Below are 10,119 nucleotides of genomic sequence, written 5' to 3'. Positions count from 1 at the left end.
CATCATCACTTCCATCACCATCATCACCTCCATCATCACCACCTCCATCACCACCACCATCACTTCCATCATTACTTCCATCACCTCCATCATCACCACCATACCTTCCATCACCACCATCATCTCCACCCCCATCACCATCATCTCCACCCCCATCACCATCATCACCCCCATCGCCATCATCATCACCCCCATCACCATCATCATCACCCCCATCACCATCACCCCCACTTCCATCACCATCATCACTTCCATCACCACCACCACCTCCATCACCACCACCATCACTTCCATCACCACCATCACTATTACCAGCAGCACTATTTCATATTGAATGACAACTATGTGCCAGACACTGTGCTAGGCATTTATATGTATTATCTTCAATTCTTAAAACAACCCCAACAGGTAGATAGTGTAATTTTCATTTTGATATGGGAAAATTGCTAATCAGAGAGATTATCTAGTCACCCTAGGACACTGCTGGTAAACAAAGTTTCAGGTTCCTACCTGGCTGCCCATAAAGCCTATGCTCCTTTAACCTCTGCCCCCTGCCCTGCCATCAGTGTCTGGCCCCAGCCTGGTAGACTTGAAAATTGTGATGTCTCAAGAGGATCATGAACCTGCCCTCCAACCCCATGAATCTTCCAGATGGCCACAGGCATTGCCAGGCCACAGCTGGAACAATGGGGCTGGTTCTGCAAAGGTGAAATGGGAGCTCCACCTGCCCTGAGCTCCCACCAGTAAGGTCTCCTGCCTTTGACCCCAAATCTGCTCCTTTAATTGCTGTTCCACCTGGAGCTGGGGGACCACTAACAGCGCCTAGCCTTGGGTCAGTCTGCATGCCCAGAGTTCAAGTTTATCAAGAGGTTCTGTCAGGTCAACCCGCATGCGTTGCCAAACCTATGTAGCTCTTGAACATCAAAGCCCTCTCTGTGCTCCTGACCTTGTCTCTGATGTTTCCATTTCTGAACAAGGCCCAAGCCCTCTGACTCCAAGCCTTGTGTCCTCCACCTTACCCAACAGCTACTTCCCTGTAATGGGGAATGCAATTTCAGGGACACAGACTGACACTGTACAGTAGAAAAAGGGCACAGGCCTTGAAGCCAGAGGTGAGATTAACTTCCAGCTGGCTAGCCTTGGGCAAGTTTAAGAGGAAAATGAGATCGGCCACCAATGGAAAAAGGAAATGAAAGCTGTGAGCAATCATCATTTGGGGGACCTATTTAGAAGAGGGAAAAATTGCCATTGCCATTATGTGAACTTAAACATAACCAGCTCCTTGGGGGTCTGAGAAGAATGTGCTGGCAGAAGGGTTCTACTCTGTAATAAAAGGGGAGCTCAGAGAGACCACACATGGCTTGGAACCAGCACTGCTCGGAGAAGCAAACCCCCTGACCTCCAAAACACATGGGCTTGTCCAGGGAGGTAGATGGGAATGGGTAATTCCAGCACAGAACCTAAAACTACCTCACCCTCCCGTCTTGACTGATCCACGCTCCCCAAGTGAAACTCTGCCCTGTTTGGCTTCCCGTCTCGCTTTGCCTGGAAGTAGGGTTGCCAGATTTTGCAAATAAAATACGAGTACTTACACTAAAATAATATTGTTGAACTGAGATGCAGATTGAATTGGGCGTCCTGTATTTTATTTGGAGACTCAACCTACATGGGAGATTTGCAGACAATCGAGTGCCCAGCCCAGGCTGGTGGACCCCCATCCGCACTCTTGGTGTGCACTACAGTCGCCTCTTTATCCTTCGTGTCCAAGCTGCGAGCTTCTTCAGAGCGAGGACTGTGGCTGGTCCTCCCACCAAATCCTGGCAGTGCCTGGTACAAACCAGGCGTTATTATGGGCCGTCTGGCTGGCGCAGTTTCTGGCTGACTCAATTAGTAGAGTTCATGACTCTTGATCTCAGGGTCATGAGTTCGAGCCCTACGTTGGGCATGGAGCCTCCCTTAAAAATCATAAACAAATAAATAGCATTTTAAAAACCTCGAACTTGGGCGCCTGGGTGGTTCAGATGGTTAAGCGTCTGCCTTCGGCTCAGGTCATGATCTCAGGGTCCTGGGATCGAGCCCCGCATCAGGCTCCCTGCTCCTTGGGAGCCTGCTTTTCCCTCTGCCTTTCTCTCTCGCTCTGTCTCTCATGAATAAAAAAAATAATAAAATAAAAATAAATAAATAAAATTTAAAAATAAATAAATAAATAAATAACCTCGAACTTATGATGTCTGCATTTTATTTTTGAAATACTTGTACCTGAGCGCTGTGATTGTTACGTCAGCTAATGCTTCAATCCCAGGGGCAGCCTTTCACCCCTCATCAAAGTCCCCTCTCCAGCTCCGCAGCCAGCTTGGCCTCAGAAAGGCCGCATCCAAATGCAAGATCACAAGGGTTTCATCAATACCTGAGGTTCTGCTAATTAGCAAAATGAAAGTCAGAAATGGGTTTTCAGGGATGAAATTGGTGGCTTGTTCATTAGCATGATGAAAGCCAGAAATAGGCTCTTGGTGAAATGCAAGGTATTCAGGACCTACAGATTTGCTTAAGTATGTTCGAGATGCTCTCTACCTGCACTTGAAGAGGCGATCAGATGCGGCAAGGCCTCCAGCCTGCACCTCCCAAGTGGCACCTGAGGTTTTGGTCTGACCTTGAGTTTTGGAGGATTTCTGGTTCCCCGATACTTCCAGAATGTTGCATCTGCCTTGAGTGGCCCTCTTACGCAAGCAGTAGGCTGAGAGCTGGGACTTCCTCGAGCCTAGAGAACAGGTTGCAGGGACTTTTTTTGTGTCTGGTTCCTAATGAATGCATGTTTAATAAACATCTCTGCGTGTGACAGAATTTGGTCAGAGACTTGCTTTTGTGTGAACTGGTAGTGAGGTTGCGGGGAAAGGGGTCAGCTCACCCTCACTCACCTCAAACTTCCTCGGAGATGTCAGTTTTTGAGATACTGTGTCTAAACCGCCCCCCCCCCCCCCCGGTCTTTGTGATGCTGGGGCTGGGGCTTTACAAACCACATTTCTGCTCAGCCAGCAGCTCCCGGTTGGGCTCTGCCCACAGGAGGTGTCAGAGGAAGATTCAAAGTTAGAGGAAGAAGTAGGGACTTAATTCTTCCTTCGCGCGGCTGCTGGCTTCCTGTTGGCTTCCTGATCCCGTGAATGGCATCCTCCACGTTTCTTCACAGCATTTCCTTCCTGTAACAGCAACTGAATCTACTGTGCAGTCTTTCTGACTCTCACGGACCATCCCTTCCTCGGGGATCTGAGTCCTGCCTCCGTGGGGCGCCCCCACCCCGAGCTCAACCACCAGCACCATGCGGCAGGTGCCGTTTCCTGGGGCATCTGATTTTCAGCCCCATGTGATTCCCCCCCTGAGCTTCTAGGTTTTAGTAATTCTATTTCGCCCCTCCTTTGTCCCCCCACCAGTAGTAGCTGCTGTCTGAGATTACTACCTCCATGCCGCCTGTGAGCTCCCTTTTTGGTTTTTTGGGTTCTTCAGTGACTATGCCTAGCTAACTATCTGGTGAGTATACCTAGGTGAATACTCTCTCTGTTAAATTCTCTCCGTTAAAATAATCGGCGTGGTTTTTGTCTCCTGCCCGAAGACTATATGCTACCTTCCAGAAAGAACTTTAGGGTTATGCATGACTGGCCTGGCTTAGGTCAGCACTCAGTAAATATGCATGGAATAAATAACGGAATAAAGCACTGGATTTCTCACTGTAAATTAATCATGACTTTCCAGGTTTTTTAGACCAATCTCATGTGATTTTAATTACCGTGAGTCAGTCCCCAGAGCCCTCTTGCTTCAGAAGGAGAGTTAACAGTCAGATCTAAAAAAAACACACAAAAAAACACAAAAAACAACAAAAGATTTTAAAAGGTAAGGTATCAAGTGCCCAAGCGAGTGCCACAGCAGGGTGCATGCACCACTAGAATCTCTCCTCTGGCTACTTTCGAGTCAAATCAGCTCTGTCCTGGAGACTTCTCCCCTAACCTGAAAGTCCCCTTCCCTCTGGCTTACACGCCCAGCTGCTCTTTGATCTCACTCTCTTCCAAGTTCAGAATCATCTGGGCTCTCCTGGGGGAAGCTGAGAAGCACCTTTCAGTATTTCACATCCTCAGGAGGCACCAGTCATTCAGGGGGATGAGTTGACGGATAATGATGAGGCTGCCAAACTGGCCCCAGGTATGAAACAATCATTCCAGAACCAGCTAAGGCCCTAGTCCCTGTCCTGACCTCTGCCTTGTTCCCAGACAGCTGTTTCCACCTTGGCCCCTGCACTTGCAGTTTATGCCCTTGTTGGACAGAACATTCGATCTTCCATCCCTTGGGCAACGGTGACTCAGGCAGGCTATGTACAGGGCCTTGTGTGATTGCTGGGGGGACAAAGTTGCGCTGTCGCTGTCCCCACAGAATTCACAGCAAGAGCAAAAACAGAGAGAAGCATGGAAGAGGAGCATCCATCATGCTCAAAGAGGTGAGGAGGTCAAGGAAACCTCCTGTTCTTTACCAAAAATCACTGTTGCCAATGTTGGTGGTGCCTCTTGGCTTCGCCTGGATACCTCTGTACTGTTTTTGAGCACCCCCTGGCCTCAGTGAGCTTTTGTTGCCAATAACCAGTACCTGTCTGTTTTTTAGAGGGCCTGTCCTCAGGCTCCTGGAGCCGCTTTCTGGAGGAGATCTGGAAATGGCTGGAAATGAAAAGTGCTAATAGGATATGAGGCGGGGGGAGCACTGGCTGTGGGTGCTACATTTACATCAAGCACGTTACAGTCCTGTGGGCAAGACCGACCCTCAGAAAACAGCCTGGCAAGTAGGAACACGAAGGAGGAGGCCTTAATCTGAGAGGCCTCAAGGAGGTAGCCTCATGCATAAGCTGAGTCTTCCAAAGGCAGCGAAGTGTTGACCTAGAAGAAGGGGCCAGGAAAGAGCCCCTGAGGCTTTGACACCCGGGCCGCTTCACGAGTCTTCAAGTCATCCAGGGTGGCTGGAGCACAGCCAGCATGTGAATGAAGAGGAATGGTGATGAGGCAAGAGAAAAAATGGTGCTAGATCACACAGAGCCTGAAGGAGGCTTTCTACTTCCTATGAAAGGACTGGGGAGACTTGCTAGGGTTATACTGCTAGGATCCTAAGCACAGGAATATCATGAATCTGATATACTTTCTAGAGAAATCACTGTGGCTGCAGAGCAGAGAATGGATTCATGGGGACAGGATTGAGGGCAGGGTCAGGGAGCCCTGAAGAGAAATTATAAACGCTGAACACAGGGAAGTGGCCATGGGGAGAGAGAAGGTGACAGAATCAAGAGATGAAGCATGGACAGGCCTAGTGGCTAACAGAATGGGGAGCCCTAGGCAGGCATCTATGCCAGCCCTTCTCATCCAGACTTTTAATCATACCTCTCAACTCTCTATCAGGCTTAGAAGGACTGACATATGACAAGATCTCTGTAGTTTCTACTACAGCAAGATCACAACCATAAACCATGGGTGGGGAATGGAGATGCGAGTACCAGGCCTGTGTTATTACCCTGAGAGAATTTCATGCCCCAAGTTGTGATTTAGATCAAATTTCTTTTTTTAGATTTTATTTATTTACTTGAGAGAGAGAAAGCAGAGTGAGCAAGAGAGCACACACACATGAGCAGGGGTGAGGGGCAGAGGGAGAGGGACAAGCAGACTTCCCACTGAGCGAGGAGCCCAATGCTAGGCTCCATCCCAGGACCTGGGATCATGACCTGAGCCAAAGGCAGACACTTAACCAACTGAGCCACCCAGGCACCCCTTAAATCAAATTTCATTGAGAAGATTCACCAAAACATATTTGCCAAGGCACTCAAAATGTTAGATTACTGGGGCGCCTGGGTGGCTCAGTCGGTTGAATGTCTGCCTTCCGCTTAGGTCATGATCCCGGGGTCCTGGGATTGAGCCCTGCATCTGGCTCCGAGCAGGGAGCCTGCTTCTCCCTCTGCTCCTCCCCCCTGCTCATGCTTTCTTTCACTCACTCTCTCTTGCACGTGCATGCAAAAATAAATAAATAAATAAAATCTTTTAAAAAATATATTACGAGCATGTTAAAGGCAGTCTTTCCAACTTGAGCTCCTCGTATCATTAAAAAAACAACAACAACCAAAAACACCTTAGTTTTATTGAGGTATAACTAATATACTTGTTTCAGGTGTACAGCATGATTCAGTATTTGTATATATTGAGAAATGATCACCACAATAAGTCTCATTAACATCCATCACCACACATAATTACAATTTTTTTCTTGTGATGGGAACTTTTAAGAGATAACTTTTTTTTTTTGAGGATTTTTATTTATATATTTGTCAGAGAGAGAAGAGCGAGCGAGCACAAGCAGAGGGAGTAGCAGGCAGAGGGAGAAACAGGCTCCCCACAGAGCAAGGAGCCAGATGCGGGGCTCCATCCCAGGACCCTGAGATCATGACCTGAGCCGAAGGCAGACGCTTAACCGACTGAGCCACCCAGGTGCCCCAAAGAGTTACTCTCTTAACAACTTCCAAATATATAACTCAGTATTATGTGTACATTATATCCCCAGGACTAATTCATTTTATAACTGGGTTTGCCCCCTTTGACTCCCTTCACCCATTTTACACACACACACCCGTTCCCTACCTCTGGCAACCACCAATCTGTTGTATGCATCTATGAAATTGGTGGGGTTTTTTGTTTGTTCATTTTAAAGATTTTATTTTTAAGTACTATCTACACCCAACGTGGGGCTTAAACTCACCCGAGTCACATGCTCTTCTGACCAAGCCAGCCAGGCACCCCTGGTTTTTTTGTTTTTGTTTTTAGATTCTATCTACAAGTGAGATCATATGGTATTTGTCTTTCTCTGAGTTAGTTCACTTAGCATCATGCCCTCAAGGTCCATCCATGTTGTTGCAAATGACAAGATTTCATTCTTGTTTATGATCTAATGATACTCTATTGTGTGTATCTACATCTGTGTCTATATGACATTTTCTTTAACCATTCATCCATCAGTGGACACTTAGGTTGCTTCCGTATCTTGGCTATTGTAAATAATGCTGCGATGAACATGGGGCTCAAGATATCTTTTTGAGTTAATGTTTTCGTTTTCCTTGGATAAATACCCAGAAGTGGAATTGCTGGATCACATGGTAGTTCTAAGTTTAAATTTTGAGGAACCTTCATGCTATTTTCCACAGTGGCTGCACCAGTTTGCGTTCTCACCAACACCACGTGAGGGTTCCCTCTACTCCAATCCTCATGCCGTATCATTTTTAGATCCTTTTTCTACATTAACTTTTTGATCCAGAAGACTTGCCTTAAGCATACTGCTTTGGTTGCTGGTGCTCTTATTTTTTTCCTCACAGGTGCCAAAACCACCCTCACCTCATTCAGGTGAGGTAGAAGCAAAGATGGTTGTCCTACAGTGTTCCCATCTCTCCAATTACAATAGAGTCTCCAGTAAACTCTGATGTATTGTTAAGATCAAGACCTCAAAGATAAATGCTACCCTGGAAGCTGCATGTACCCTTGCTACTTATATCCCATTGGCCAAAACTTGATTAGAGGATTCTACGGCTGTATCTACCTACAAGGAAAGTTGAGAAATGTAATTTTTATTTAGGTGGCCATGTATCTAGCTGAGAAATGAACCATTCAAAGAGGACAAAGAGGAGAGATGCCTGGGTGGCTCAGTCGGTTAAGTGTCTGCCTTCGGCTCAGGTCATGATCTCAGGGTCCTGGGATCGAGTCCCGCATCGGGCTCCCTGCTCAGTGGGGAGCCTGCTTCTCCCTCTCCCGCTCCCCCTGCTTGTGTTCCCTCTCGCTGTTTTTCTCTGTCGAATAAATAAATAAAATCTTAAAAAAAAGAGCACAAAGAGGAGAAGGGATGCCGTGGAGCAACTTAAGTCTCTGCTGTATCAGTTAGCTAACAGCTGCCTAACAAACCATCCCTGGAGTCGGGAGCATAAAACAACTATTGTTTTATTTCTCACAACTCTATGGGTTAGGAATTTGGGGCAAGGGGAAGTGGGGTGGGTGTATTAATCATCTCTGCTCCACATGTTGGCTGAGATTAGAGAACCCAAATACCCACACAATTGATGACTCAACTGGGGTGGTTCAAATAGCTGGGGGATAAGTAGGATGTTTAGACCTCTGTCTTCTTATGGTGCTGGCAAGATTCACTAATGTATCTGGGGAACTTGGTTCTCCTCCAAGTGGTCTCTTTCTCTCGCCAAGACAGCCGGGGCTCCTATACACGGTAGCTGGAAATTTCCTCAAGCAAAAATGGGAGCCGCAAAGCCTCTTGAGCCCTAGACTCAGACCCCTCCCCCACACCCATGTGACTTCAGTCACATTCTATTTATCAAAAATGCCATGGCCAGGGGCACCTGGGTGGCTCAGTTGTTAAGCATCTGCCTTCGGCTCAGGTCATGATCCCAGGGTCCTGGGATCGAGCCCCGCATCGGGCTCCCTGCTCGGCAGGAAGCCTGCTTCTCCCTCTCCCACTCCCCCTGCTTGTCTTCCCTCTCTCGCTGTGTCTCTCTCTGTCAAATAAATAAATAAAATCTTAAAAAAAAAAAAAAATGCCATGGCCAGCTCAGACTGAAAGAGTAGAGAAATAATTCTACTTCCTGATGGAAGGAGCACTGCAGAGACATTTTGCGAAGGGGTGTAAACACCGGGAGAAACGATTCATTGGGAACTATTTTTTAGAAACTACTACGCCTGTGGGAGCGGAAGTCCACCGGCGCACCGTACACACGCGCGCACCGTACACACGCCCGCGCCGCACGCATCTTAATGCGCTACGTCGGGGATGCCACCTCCTTGGCCTCACGACTTCCGGACGCCACAATCGCCATTTTGCTTGCAAAGAAGCACTGCCATTAGGTGCGAGTTGGGGATCGGTCGTGTCGCAGTTGGTATGGCTGCCGCTATATCGACTGTGCCCCTGCGAGTGGCGGTGGTGTGCTCGAGCAACCAGAACCGGAGCATGGAAGCGCACAACATCCTCAATAAAAGGGGATTCATTGTTCGATCCTTTGGAACGGGAACCCACGTGAAGCTCCCGGGGCCAGCACCCGACAAGCCAAATGTTTATGATTTTAAAACGACCTACGACCAGATGTACAACGATCTCGTTCGGAAGGATAAAGATCTCTACACGCAGAATGGCATTTTACATATGCTGGATAGAAATAAGAGGATCAAGCCACGCCCGGAAAGGTTCCAGAACTGTAAAGATATTTTCGATCTGATCCTTACCTGCGAAGAGAGAGTGTACGATCAGGTGGTGGAAGATCTGACTTCGAGAGAGCAAGAAACCTGCCAGCCGGTGCATGTGATCAACGTGGATATCCAAGACAACCTTGAAGAAGCCACCCTGGGGGCGTTCCTCATCTGTGAGCTGTGCCAGTGCATTCAGCACACTGACGACATAGATAACGACATCGAGGAGCTGCTGCAGGAGTTCGAGGAGAAGAGCGGCAAAACCTTCCTGCACACAGTCTGCTTCTACTAACCGGCCTGAGCTGGCCTGGCTTCGGGCCCACCGCCCCCCCTCAAGAAGCCATCTTTCTGAGCGTCCTTTCGTTAGAACTTTGAACCTCCTGATGTTTGATTTTACTTGTAGGTATTTTCCTGGCGGAGGATGGCTAGTAGTATGAAATAAACTGGACTTACGAAATGAGAAGATACGCATCAACGCCAGATTAAAAACTGAAGTTTTTTTCTCTCCCCCTTTTACTTGTGAGAGGGTTGTTGATTATTAACTTTTTTTCCCTTTAACCCCGCCCCTCCCCCAAAAACAATAGTTTCTAGTACATTTATCCCGTATTATCTGTGGTTTTCACTGTGGTTCCTTCCCCTCCCCGCCAAATTTCTGAAATGTACAAGTAACCTGAATAAAGTAATGGACTTTATCTTACTAGAAAAGAACTTGCAATTGTCTAGTAAATATATGCCGCCGGTAAAAAAAAAAAGTGGGGGGGGAAGCAGAGAGCGCCTGGGTGGCTCAGTTGGTTAAGTGGTTAAGTGCTTGACTCTTGATTTTAGCTCAGGTCATGATCTCAGGGTGGTGGGCTCAAGCCCCGACGTGGGGCTC

At 47.6% G+C, this 10,119-nt stretch overlaps 1 protein-coding gene across 1 annotated transcript; it reads left to right on the top strand.

Moving 5' to 3' along the window:
• Positions 1-8,940: 8,940 nt before the first annotated feature.
• Positions 8,941-9,537, top strand: LOC118008658 (RNA polymerase II subunit A C-terminal domain phosphatase SSU72-like). The gene has a single exon (XM_035002279.1). It carries the CDS (start codon positions 8,941-8,943, stop codon positions 9,535-9,537), a length of 597 nt encoding a protein of 198 aa, XP_034858170.1.
• The last annotated feature ends 582 nt before the right edge of the window (positions 9,538-10,119 follow it).

This window comes from Mirounga leonina, unplaced genomic scaffold (genome assembly GCF_011800145.1).
Source record: "Mirounga leonina isolate KUSES-001 unplaced genomic scaffold, KU_Mleo_1.0 Mir_101609, whole genome shotgun sequence".
In the NCBI taxonomy this organism is placed as follows: Eukaryota; Metazoa; Chordata; class Mammalia; order Carnivora; family Phocidae; genus Mirounga; species Mirounga leonina.
The sequence above is the reverse complement of the archived record's forward strand: the minus strand, read 5'-3'. Positions and strand labels throughout refer to the sequence as shown.